Raw genomic sequence first — 13425 nt, forward strand, 5'->3', positions numbered from 1 at the left:
ATGCACACCGAAGGCCCAAAAATACAATGAACCTGAGACTTATGAAAATGAGTCTTTGCCATAGTGTGAACAGAGAAACATCCCTGTTCTGCATTCTGGATATGATCAGTAAAGGTTTTAAAGAAAACAGGTAGGAACAGCACACTCTCCGTCTGAAATTCACTTTTGGGGATTTCACTATTGAATCCATAATATAACAACCTGTAAGAAAAGGCATGTAAAAATGCAACATCAAACGTAATTTGAGTCCAAAACGATAAGGATGACTCAAGTTCAAGTCCGGTACATCAATCCCATAGAGACGCTCTCTATGGGCAACAGCAGAACAAGTTTGTTGATCGGCCTTGCAAAGGTCTTCGACTTACCTTTCCTGATGACATTCAGCTCCACTTTCTGAACGCTGCCGTCCTGGCTAGGGAGTATCCTAGTAATCAGTCCCATAGGCCAGTCAGTCCTTTCTGTGGTCTGGTCTTTCATGAGGACTAAAGCGGGCTTTACATGCTACAATATCGCTAGCAATTGCTAGCGATGTCGAGCGCGATAGCACCCGCCCCCGTCGTACGGCCAATATGTGGTATCGCTGCCGTAGCGAACATTATCGCTACGGCAGCGTCACACACACATACCTGCTCTGCGACATCGTTCAGCGTCACAGCGACGTCACACCAGCGTCACTGAACCGCCGCCCAATAGAAAAGGAGGGGAGGAGATGAGCGGCCGGAACATGCCGCCCACCTCCTTCCTTCCTCCTTTTCTGGTTGACGGAGGTAAGGTGATGGTTGTCGCTCTTGCAATGTCACACAGAAGTGACGAACCACATCGCTACTGAGCAGAAAATGATATTTTGTTTTAGGACGACCTCTCCATGACCACCGATTTTTCCCTCTTTTGCGATCGTTTACGGTCGCTCAGAGGAGCCACACGCTGTGATCTCGCTAAAGAGGCCGGATGTGCGTCACAACCACAGTGACCCCGACGATATCTCCTTAGCAATATCGCAGCGTGTAAAGCCCCCTTTAGTCTCCTTTGAGGTTCGGCTTGGGATGTCGCCACTGCCTTCTTCCTTGGTGAGGTATTCCTTCCTCCATCGGTTCCAGAAGTAGTCAGCCAAGTATTGAACCCGTTTCCAGTGTTTTTGATAAGTGTTCGCGTGGGTGAACTCTCCACTGGGCATTACCACGTTGTCAGTCTTTTGGGTAATAAGAATGGCAGGAGTCAATATGGTTGGTGTTTCTGGATCCATGGTCACCGGTGCAAGGGGTCTTGAATTGATGATGGCTGAGACTTCAGCTAAAAAGGTGACTAGAATCTCATGTGTGAGTCTTGAGGAGTTGACGTCCAATTGCATGGAGTTCAGGATGTTGCGTGAAATCCTGATCATCCTTTCCCAGGAGTCTCCCATGTGAGAACTGTGAGGGGGATTGAAGATCCAGGTGCAACCTTTCTCTGCCAGCTGATGTTGGATAGGCTTGGTGTCGATGTTCAGTTCTCTACATGCACCGACGAATTTGCTACCACGGTCAGACCTCGGCTGTTTCACTGGTCCTCTGATGGCAAGGAACCTTCTCAAGGCGTTAATTAGGCTGGAGGTGTCCATGAACTCTAACACCTCAATGTGAACGGTTCGAACACTCATGCAGGTGAATAAGGTCAAAGAATGTAAATGTTTCTTTGGTAAGTAAATTTACCAATCCTCCATCAACTACCTCTTTTAATTTTTCTTTCCTAACTTTTGGATTTACAACCCTAGCGTGCTCTGATGGTTCATCTGTGCTACTGAGCAATTTATTAGCCATTAACAACTTTTCATCGTCTGTAATGGTGGGATCAAAACACGATAATCCCACCAACTCTGCATTCAAATACCACAAATGGTTCGAAAATTTGGTCAGGGCTATTTCTGCAATGTCGTTGTCACATTCTTTATAGTCTAACAGACTATGCAAAATACCTAAATCTTGCTTTGGCGCAAGATGAGCTTTTGGAGCATTGAACCAAGCTTTACAATAAATTTTAACTAGGAAAACAGAAATGGCACGCACGGAACTTTCTTCTTCTTTAGACATCTTAAATTGACGACGAAAAATGAACATTTTTAAGCAGTAAATAGCCTTTGCCATCCACCTAGCGTGATGAATGGCTCCTGGAGTTCTAAAACCCACAACATTGCCGTCTAGGGATCCAACAAATACGAGAACCAACTGCAACAGCTCCTTGTAGTCATCTCTGGGGTGGCTCTCAGTTAATTTGGTCTCGAATTCAGCAGTAACATTTGCAATTGCTTCTGGAGTTAGCTGCTTTTGTATTAGATTGTCACTGATACCTGTGTCGTATTTTCCTTTGTCTATCTTGAGCCACGCAGTGAGGAATCTTTTGAAAATGTCTGGATGAGGTCCAGTGGTTGATCCCATTTTTCTGTGGAATACGCCTCTTAACACAATTTCCAAGATATGGTGACTGCAAGCTAGGTGTAGCAATTCTCTTCCTAACATTTGCTCCAATAGGACGCATGCTCCTTTGAGTCTTGCCGTGTTAGATGCTGCAGTGTCGAAGCACATCGCCTTGACGGTGTTGGGAAGACCCCATTCCTGTAGGCATTCATATACGGCTACGGCTTGCTCCTCTCCAGAGCTGCTTGCTGTTACAGGAACTCCCAGCAGCTGTTCCTTTTCGCCATATGAAATAGCAATAGCTATTCGCTCACATTGCTCATGTTTTAAAACACCCGGTAAAAGTTTACCGTCCCAATGGACAACCACGGGCTCTTTTTCAGGAATGTACAACTAGGCAGCTGGGGATTGGAATCCGCAGCTCAGGGTGCCCAAGCTTTCTGGGCACCTCTGCTGTGAATTGCAGTCCGCAGCTGCCCCAGAAAATGGCGCTTTCAATAGAAGCGCCATCTTCTGGCACTGTATCCAACTCTTCTAGCTGCCCTGGTGACGGGTGGTTCGCTGGGTAATAATGGGGTTAGGGCTAGCTATATATTGTCAACTGGCCCTAAGCCCAAAATTCATGGTGTCATGCCAATATTAGACATGGCCACCATGAATTTCTAGTACAGATAAGAAAAAACACAACACACAGAAAAATATTTTTATTAGAAATAAAACACAACACAATTAGTGACTCCATCTTTATTGAAATAAAGAACCCCCTCCACAGTAATCCTGGGTCAAGGGTCCCGCGCCGTCCAATCCAGATCCAAGATCATCTGATCGGTTTGCTGGAAGGCAAAGCGATCAGATGATGTGTCAGGTTCAAGGGCCTGAATCACATGACACAGCAGCTGATTGTATAAATGGCTTTTATACAATCAGCTGATGCATCAGTGCAAAAAAAAAAAAAACTACACACTTCAGTGCAGACTCCTGTCCGACAGCATCAGCTGGTAAAAAGCCGGCCTCACCGCTCGACTTACAGTGTCAGCTGATTCCGTCAGGTGACCGCATCAGCTGATCATCGCCAGGTCTGAAAGAGAGAGAAAGAAGAGAGAGAGAAGATAGAGAAAAGAGAAAGGAGAGAGGAGAGAGAGGGAGGAGAGAGAGAGAGCACAGAGAGGAGAGAGAGAAGAGAGAGAAGAGAGAGAAAAGAGAGAGGAGAGAGAGAAGAGAGAGAGGAGAGAGAGAGGGAAAAAGAAAGACTGAAAAAAGAGAGAAAAAGAGAGAATGAGAAAAAGATAGAGGAGAGAGGGAGAGAGAGAGAAAAAGAGAGAAAGAGATGAGAGAGAAGAGAGAGAGGAGAGAGGCGAGAGAGGAGAGAGAGAGAGAGAGAAAAAGAGAAAAAGAGAGACTGAGAAAAAGAGAGAGGGAGAGAGGGGGAGAGAGAGAGAGAGAGAGAAGAGAGAGAGGAGAGAGCAATGCAGCCTTATTCCGTGAACTGCTCCGATTTTAGAGGTGTGTCCCGCGGCTCTCAGCTGATGTCTGGCTCCTCCTCTCAGTGCATAATTAAATTAAATTATAATTATAAATAAATAATAATAATTATAATTTAAAAATAAATTAAATTCTTTACCGGGACGGCAGGGACTTGATCTTGTGAACTAATGCCTCTTAGGCGGTAGATCTATCCAGTGAGCCACTGGCTCTAATGAGAAGCATAGGCAGGTTTGGTAATCTTTAGCTCTATATTGCAGGAAATAATCTAGAAGCAGATTGTTCAGCTGCAAGGATGGATGGATGGATGGGCGGATGGGCGGGCAAACACCGGCAGTACCGCACTCATCACCGCACATTCGCAGGCACTACAACCCCCATCATCCTCCCCTCAGTGCATAATTAAATTAAATTATAATTATAAATAAATAATAATAATTATAATTTAAAATAAATTACATTTTTTACCGGGACGGCCGGGACTTGAACTTGTGAACTAATGCTTCTTAGGCGAGCGCTCTAACCATTGAACTTTAATGATAAACGTAGGCAGATTTGGTATTCTTAACATCTGCATTGCAGACTGAAGTCTCTGGTGACAGCGCGATTCACTTCATTGCTACGTGGAGCTGATACAGCGCGATCGTGTTCTACGGTGCGCCTGCACCTTCTTGTAGCAGAGCTGACAGTGTAGTGTGGATTACGTCGGACCTGTAGGGGTATTTGGGGATTTTAATAAAATGGTGAAAGAGGGTGTTTTTTCGTCTTTTATTCCAAATAAAGGATTTTTCACTGTGTGTGTTTATTTACTTTCACTTAGTTTAATCATGGAAGGTGTCTCGGGGAGAAGCCGGCCATGGTTAACTCATTATTACCCCGATTGCCACCGCACCAGGGCAATTCAGGATAAGCTGGGTAGAGTCCCGGGACTGCCGCATCTAATGGATGCAGCAATTCCGGGCGGCTGCTGGGTGATATTGTTAGGGTGGTGGGCTCCCCATAATGTGGCGCTCCCCATCCTGACAAAACCAGCCTCCAGCCGTGTGGCTTTATCCTGGCTGGTATCAAATATGGGGGGAACCGCATTTTTTTTTTCAATTTATTTATTTTTCTGCATGATATTAGCCTTAGCCTTGTCATGCCAGTAAACATTCTGCCCACCTCTGTCCTTCTCATTGCAGCCGGCGGCAGGTAAGGTGAAGTTCCTCGCTCCTGCGGCTTCACACACAGCGATGTATGCTGCCGCAGGAGCGAGGAACAACATTGTACCTGTCGCTGCACCGGCATTATGGAAATGTCGGAGGCTGCAGCGATGATACGATAACGACGCTTTTGCGCTCGTTCATCGTATCAAAAAGGTTTTACACGTTGCGATATCGACTGCGACGCCGGATGTGCGTCACTTTCGATTTGACCTGATCGACATCGCATGTGCAATATCGCAACGTGCAAAGCTGCCCTAAGGCTAGTTTCACACTTGCGTTGGACTGGATCCGTTGCATTGCGTTGTGTGACGGATGCAACGGATGTGTTGCATATAATAGCACAACAGATGCGTACAAAACAACAGAATCCGTTTTGGGGTTTTTTTTGTTATTTTTTTTTTTTACAGTTTTACCGGCGGCAGACTATTGTGAACGATCAGCTGATCACTTACAGTAGCCGGCCGCCGGGTGATTAGCTGATCGCTCACAGTAGCCGGCCGCCGGATGATCAGCTGATCGCTCACAGTAGCCGGCCGCCGGGTGATCAGCTGATCGCTCACAGTTGCCGGCCGCCGGTTGATCAGCTGATCACTCACAGTAGCCGGCCACCGGATGATCAGCTGATCGCTCACAGTAGCCGGCCGCCGGGTGATCAGCTGATCGCTCACAGTAGCCGGCCGCCGGGTGATCAGCTGATCGTTCGACCGCCGAGAATGTGTGCGGGAGGCGGAGTGCAGGGTGGGTGGAGCCGAGCGGGGCCATGGCGCTGAGGACGTCAGTGCCGCGGGGACTGCATCGCTGGGGAGTGTGTGTGTGTGTGTGTGTGTGTGTGTGTGCATGCGGAGTGCGGGAGGGGGGGGAGCCGAGCGGGGAAGTGTCGGGCTCCCTGCACACGTTTGCTTGGTTACCCGATATTTACCTTGGTTACCAGCGTACACTGCTTAGCGCTGGCTCCTTGCACACGTAGCCAGGGTAAATATCGGTTAACCGAGCAAAGCGCTTTGCTTAGTAACCCGATGTGTATCCTGGTTACGTGTGCAGGGAGCCAGAGAGAGCATGCGCAGTGAAATCCTAAGGATTCCGCTGCTCAAAAAACGTTACATGCTGCATTGCTTCCGCCCGGCGGAAACAACACAGCGTCGGCCAGCCGAAGCAACGAAGGTACTTTTGGCACAATCCGTCATCCATACAAGTCTATGGGAAACAACAGAATCAGTTAACGGATTCTGCTGTTTTCCAAAAGGGCGAATTGTGACGGCAGGTAATTAACGCAAGTGTGAAAGTACCCTAAGTCCTTCTCCTCTTAAATTTCTAAGTCTATAGAAGGGGTATGACTAGAGGGAAACAGCAGGTGCATAAACTGTTTGTCTACAATGCAGGCAGAGGTGACTCAGGACGTGGCAGATGGGAGAGCTTCCTCTTAGGCTTGTCCAGGCATGCACTGTTGCAGGCAGATTACTGCACGAGGCCTGTTGCTAGGTAGATTACAGAGAGGGATACAGGGTTCTTAGGGATCTGTAGCCGGAGTATTGGGCTGATAATAAGTTTTTGACTTCGGGCTGTAAAGGAGTTTTTGACTGATTTGGGCTCTAAGGAAGTTTTTAACTGTTCTGTCCCCACTTAGAGGTGATTGAAGGCAGGTAGTTGGGTAGAGGTGTGAGGAGTCTTGCCTTCGTTTCCACTAGGTGAGGCAGACATGACCAGCGCGCTCCAGGGTGGATGGATTCAAATGTACACACGCTGAGATGAATTCATGGTGGTTTATTTTTTCCTCCATGAACAAAAGGTGCAGCAGTGATCAAGTGGCTGTAACTGTGGTAGTCTTGTGATGGTTGTCCTAGAGCTGCTACTGGTCAAAAACTATTCCTTTCTGAAGCCCAAAGGACAGAGATGTACTCCTCACGATGCACTGACTAAAAGTGAAACTAACCTGGAGGCAGGATGTGAGGTCATCTATAGGGCTGAAAACACTCCCACAAGCAGGACTAAAAAGAACCAGGGGAACAGAATGGTCTGACCAGTAGATGGCAGCAAAGGACAAGTGTCGCGGGCGGCGGGACGCTGCGCTCGCTAACTCTCGGGTCCGGCGCTGCTGCTGCTGCTCGGTGGCTCGAGCGGCGGGCCGGATCCGGGGACTCGAGCGGCGCTCCTCGCCCGTGAGTGAAAGGGGTGGTTTGGTTTGGGGATGTAGTCCGTGACGCCACCCACGGGTTGTGGTGAGGTTGGGCACCACCGCTGCTGGTGACGGGGATCCCGGGAGCGATGGTAGGGAGCAGCTGGAATGTTGTTTTCCCCCTCCGTTGGTAGGGGTTGGTGGTCCCGGGGCCCGGTGAGGTGACGGGGAGGCAGGGTTGGCAAGGTGCAGGGTTGCATGGACTGCGCAGCGCGGTGCCGGATGGCACGGTTGTACTCACTCAGCCACAAATGTACGCAAAGTCTCTGATAAACCAAACGGCTGGATGGATGGGTCCCGCAGCCGGCTGCTGTGGCTTCTCCCGGACGGTTGGTAGTGGCTGCCTTTTCCTGCACCTTAGTGTTTGTTCGGCTCCGGTGGCTTCCCACCGGTAACCCACTCCCCAGCGTATATATGTGCCGGAGGCGCCCTTTTGCCTGCAGGCTCTGGCCCTTGGAATCCTAGCTTTGGCGGTAGCTGTATTTCCTTTTGCTGGTCGGACGGTTGCCTTCTATCGGGTCTTGGCTGCTAGGAAACCCCTGGGGTTCCGGTCACTAACGGATTTGACCTTTTCGGCGGCTCCAGGCCTGGTCGGGATCCGCAGGCCCTGCCTGTGTGTGCTGGCTTCACTTCGCTCCCCGGTTCGGTACCGGCGGGCCACCGCCCGACCCCAGTCCTACGGTTCCGCGTTGATTCGCCTCTCCTGCAGACAGCCACCACCGTCTGCCAACCTTGCTGTCAGTGCCTGGGCCACACACCCAGACACCAGCAGGCACTCCTCTCACTTTCCTCTCCTGAACTCCTCTGTCTCTCCACTCGACTCAACTCCACTCAACTCACTGCCTGTTCCTGCCTTCAGGACTGTGAACTCCTCAGTGGGTGGGGCCAACCGCCTGGCTCCACCCCACCTGGTGTGGACATCAGCCCCTGGAGGGAGGCAACAAGGGTTTTGTGTCTGGCTGATGTGCCTGTCTCGGGGTGGGTGTGTGTGTGTTGCAGTACCTGTGACGAACCGGCTAGTCCAGGGCGCCACACAAGCATGAACAGATATACATTGAATAACATTAATTAAATAGCAGTGGATATGATCATTTAAAGTTTTAAAGAAAACAGGTAGGAACAGCACACTAAAGGCCCAAAAATACCATGAACTTGAGACTTATGAAAATGAGTCTTTGCCATAGTGTGTACAGAGAAGCGTCCCTGTTCTGCAAAATATATCTAATGTTTAACATGTTCTAATTGTTGTTAAGTAAATGAACTTTAATTCTTGTGTTTTTTTTTTTTTGTTTTAATTTTTAAGGAGGAGCTAAAGTAGACGCTGATATGTCCATAAGATACATGGTGAAAGGCATAGAAGACTATCTGAGCGATCCTTCTGTCATGACCGTCATTTCTGAGATCATCATTGTTGTCTTCGTACAGGATGTTTATAACAAATATCAACGTTTTTTTCAGAATTACAAGGTGCGTGACCAATCAGTGCTCAGTGGCCAGCAGTTATTATAATTTCTATGAATGGTTAATAAGCTGCACTTACTGTTTGTCTTCCATACATTAGCAGTAAGGACATCCACTTTATGATGGCACTGTACCACTGCCCAAAATAAAAAATCATTTCAATTGACCTCCTGAACTGGAGATGGCGCTGGTGTTCAATTTCCTTTTAAAATTAAGCATTATTAAAGGGGATGTCCACTACTTTAACATTGATGGCCTATCCTTAGGAAATGTCATCAATGTCTGATCGGAACCCTTACTGATCAGCTATTTTTTGGAGACAGCAGCGGGCGGCAGGAAATGCTCAGTTCCAAAGCTGCCCTGTCTTCTCATAGCGGTCTCAGCTAAGTACTGCACATCTGCCTTATATTGATTTGAATACGAGGCGGATGTGCAGTACCCGGTTGTGGCAACTATCAAGAGCAGCTGATCGGCGGGGGTGCAGGGTTTTGGACCCCAGCCAATCAGACATTAATGACTTATCCTAAGGATATGTGGCACCCAGGGATATGGGGTACTCGGTTCCGGGCAGTGTACGTCTTGGGAATCTTGGGAATGTCACAGTGGTGACCATTGCCCGGTTCCGTGTCCTGGGCCCTTTTTATAATGAGAATATTTACAGGGGATTAGTGAATAAAGTTATTCGTGACGCCACTTACGGTGTTTCGGCTATATATAAGAAGTCATTGCTGCTGAATGTCTCTACTGGGGCTGATGGTATTAGCAGCTAGTGTGGTAGTTCCTCCACAAGTAGGATATTGCCCCAGCGGGTGTATGGTGCGGTGAGCGTCGGAGGAAGGAGTGCAGACAGGTATTCAGTGCAACTGGTTTACTCACTGCTGAGATGTTAACTAGTTGCCCGAGGTTGTCTAGTTTCACCTCCTGGTCCCCTTCGTCCCAGTGCCAGTCTGGTTCTCTGGTACCTTATTCCCCTGCACCTGTCACTGGTAAGTGGGTCCCTGTGGTATAGAACCTTGGGGGTCCCCGTTCTGTGGTTTGTCCACTTCTGTTCGCCTGACGGTAGCGTGAACCCTGTGGGGTTTGAGTCTCTGGTCCTGTCCCCGGTTCTCTCTTTGCTACTGAGTCTTCAGATTCTTTAGAGTCAGCGAGATCCTTGATGGTCCCCTTTGCTGTGCAGGTGTTAACAGGTCATCTTGAAGCTTTTTCCTGTCCTAGGGTCCTGTACCTCATCGGTGCGTAGTTCCAGGAGTACTCCACCGGCAACCACTTCTCCTGGGTACCAGGTCACCGTTAACCCAAGTCAGGACGTTGCTCAGTCACACCTTCACACTTCCACTATCAACTTTCAACCTCTAGGCGGCCATCCATTGGTCCCACCCTAGCCAAGTAGCATTGCATAGGGGATTTGTTGGGGAAAAATAGGATTACTTGGGTTTTTGTTGGTACCGGCACTGGGTTTCTGGGTCCCTAAGGGGGTAGGCCCTGCATACTTGTGGGGATGCTGAACCTTGTAGCACCCTGATGGTCTCAGGGGCGCTACAGATCACTGTAAAAGTAGTGAACAACCTCTTTCATAGTTCCTTTTGAAATTGACAGATAAAGGTTTAACTTTAGTGTATTTAAAAAATTGCGTGCTCCATCAGGCCCAAAATCAGGTCTTAAAGGAGTTAAGGTAACTGTGTACCCTTGAACACTATTTTGTTTATGTAACATCTCATCAAATTCTTTGTTGCTTAAAGTGATTGTCCAGAACTTTCTGCTGACCTTCAGAAATGGCACCAAAGCTGTTGTCTATGTTATTAGAGCCCAGCCCTGCATTGACACTGCTTTTACAACATTGCAATTAGGTTCTTTTCTAATCCTCTGTATAGAAATTGGGGGAATTTAAGACATCATTTGCTTCACTTTTCTGGTGTAAAAAAGCTGAAAATTATATTATGGCATTATGATCGCGGTCACAGTATTCGCAACCAGGCCCAGAGGTACAGGGGGGCCGCAGGCCCCAACGCCTATTTCAGATGGATGTGCATCTGAGAGTGTGCTTCCAGCTGAAATACATCGCAGCACAGAGTCCTATCAGGGTCCTTGCACTCCAATATGCCGGCCGACGATTAAGGCTATGAATATTCACTGCTCCCCACGTCAATAATCCAGGGCATGGGGAGCAGAGAATAGGCCAGTATACAGCAGATGACTGTGCTGCGGTGCCTGGGGGTATAATATGTACCAAGATACAGCCAGGATGGGAACATAAACCCGGCTGGGGCCATTATGGGGACATGAATACCAGGGTGGGGTCATTATGGAGACATGTATATAAGGATTGGGCCATTATGGGGACATGTATAAAGGATGGGGCCATTATGGGGATATATATACAAGGATGGGGCCATTATCGGGACATATATACCAGGTTAGGGACATGTATACCAGGATGGGGCCATTATGGAAACATATGTACAAGAATGGGGCCATTATGAGGACATATATACCAGGATGGAGCCATTATGAATACTTGTAAAAGGATAAGGCACAGCCAATATAGTGGAGGTATATCGAGGTGCACTTGTTGATTTCCAAACCGTAACTCAATCAAATAGGTACAAGACACTCTCAAGGGTTAATTTTCATATAATTTATTCCAAAATAGTTTTAAACATGTGATGTTTCAGCCACACGATGGCCTTCATCAGACAACTGGTATCATAAACTGGCCAAAATTAGAGTGTCAAGGCAATGGTATCCACCGCTATGCTGCCTAGATAATTTGATGGAGCCATTATGAAGACATGTATACCAGGATAGGGCAATTATGGGGATATATACCAGCATGGGGGCAATTATGGGGACCTATATACCAGGATGGAACCATTATGGGGAAATGTATACCAGGATGGGGCAATTATAGGGTCATCTATACCAGGATGGGGGCCATTATGGAGACATACCATATATACCATGATGGAGCCATTATGAAGACATGTATAAAAGGATGGGGTCCATTATGGGGACATATATACCAGGATACAGCCATTATGAAGACATGTATATCAGGATGGGGCAATTATGGGGACATATATATATCATGATGGGGCAATTATAGGGACATGTATACCAGGATTGGGCAATTATGGGGACATGTATACCATGATTGGGCAATTATCGGGACATATATACAAAGATGACTCCATTATGCCATTATGGGGACATATATATCAGGATGGAGCCATTATGGGGAAATATATAGCAGGATAGGGTAATTATGGGGACATTTATACACGGAAGGGGGCCATTACAGGGACATATATACTAGGATGAGGGCCATTATGGGGACATATATACCAGGATGCAGTCATTATGGGGACATACTGTGTCAGGGCCAGGCGGTCGGGCAGACCCAGGAGGTGGATCCACTGGGCCGAACTCTAAGATGGTGGTAAGGAGTCCGGTAGCTGAAGCAGTATGGGCAGTAGAACAGTCCGTGCAAGAGAGCGTAACGAAGAAGTCCCTGGGACCACGGAGTCACGGATGATAGTCCGGGTGACGTAGCTCAGGTTCGGAAGCCGAGATGATGTCAGGCGGGGTCCGGAACCTTTTGGAGCAAGATGACGGGTCACCGCAGGGATCCGAGATGGTACGGACTGTCAGATGGCAGACGGACAGCGTGCGGGGTTCCGGATTCAGCAGGACCGGATGGCGAGGCAGGATCAGCTCTAGAAGAGAGATACGTGAGTATGGCAAGAAGATACAAGGAGACCTGACTCCTAGCTTGGAAAACACGAAGATCAGGCCCCGCCCCCTTGGACAATAACCCCCTTTATACCCTGTACCTGTTCAACCTCATTTCCTGTTAATGGACGCTGGCCCTTTAAGAAAGGGTCAGTGACCGCGCGCGCGCCCTAATGCGCATGCGCGCCGCCCGGGTGCCAGAAGCCAGGGAAGGAGGCTGAGAGGAGGACGCAGGGGAGCCGGCCAGGTCCTGGGAAGCCGTCGGGCGCCGGAATCGGGCACCAGGGGGCCTGGGAAGGACGGGCACCGGAGGCTGGAGAGCGGGGAGCGTGGCAGGTGAGCCGGGGAGCGGGGGTGAGGACCCGGGGAGCGTGACAGTACCCCCCCCCCCCACGCCCCCCTCCCCGCAACCGGGACATGAAGGCACGGATCAGAGGAGTGCCCACGTTCTCCCTGGGCTCCCAGGACCTATCCTCAGGACCATACCCTTCCCAGTCCACCAGGAAGAACTGTCGACCTCGTACGGTCTTCATGGCCACGATATCCCTTACCGCATAGATGTCGTCATCGGCAATAGGTGGAGGAGCCGGACTGGCAGTAGCGGAGAAGGGACCAAGGACAACCGGTTTGAGCAGGGAGACGTGGAACGAGTTGGGTATCCTCATCGTGGCCGGGAGCTGTAGCTTGTAGGAGACCTCATTGATCTTGCGGAGGACCTTAAACGGCCCGATGTAGCGAGGACCCAGCTTGTAGGATGGAATCTTCAACCGGATGTACTGGGAAGCAAGCCAGACCAGGTCACCAGGAGAGAAACGCGGAGGGTCCAGACGCCTCTTGTCAGCGTGTTTCTTCATCCGCTGGGAAGCGCGTCCAAGGGACGCCTTGACAGAGTCCCAAATGGTAGCGAAGTCACGGGCTACAGTATCAGCCGCAGGGACATCCGAAGAAGGGGATATAGGCAATGGGACGGAGGGCTGAAGTCCGT

General features: G+C 49.0%; 1 protein-coding gene across 1 annotated transcript in view; it reads left to right on the top strand.

Moving 5' to 3' along the window:
- The window catches only part of LOC142246609 (protein mono-ADP-ribosyltransferase PARP15-like), a 331278-nt gene that overhangs the window by 30292 nt on the left and 287561 nt on the right, over positions 1 to 13425 (top strand). The window contains exon 4 of the mRNA XM_075319679.1: positions 8554 to 8717. Within this exon, the coding sequence (XP_075175794.1) occupies positions 8554 to 8717 (164 nt within the window). The remainder of the gene's footprint in view (positions 1 to 8553; positions 8718 to 13425) is intronic.

The sequence above is a fragment of the Anomaloglossus baeobatrachus genome, chromosome 7 (assembly GCF_048569485.1).
Source record: "Anomaloglossus baeobatrachus isolate aAnoBae1 chromosome 7, aAnoBae1.hap1, whole genome shotgun sequence".
In the NCBI taxonomy this organism is placed as follows: Eukaryota; Metazoa; Chordata; class Amphibia; order Anura; family Aromobatidae; genus Anomaloglossus; species Anomaloglossus baeobatrachus.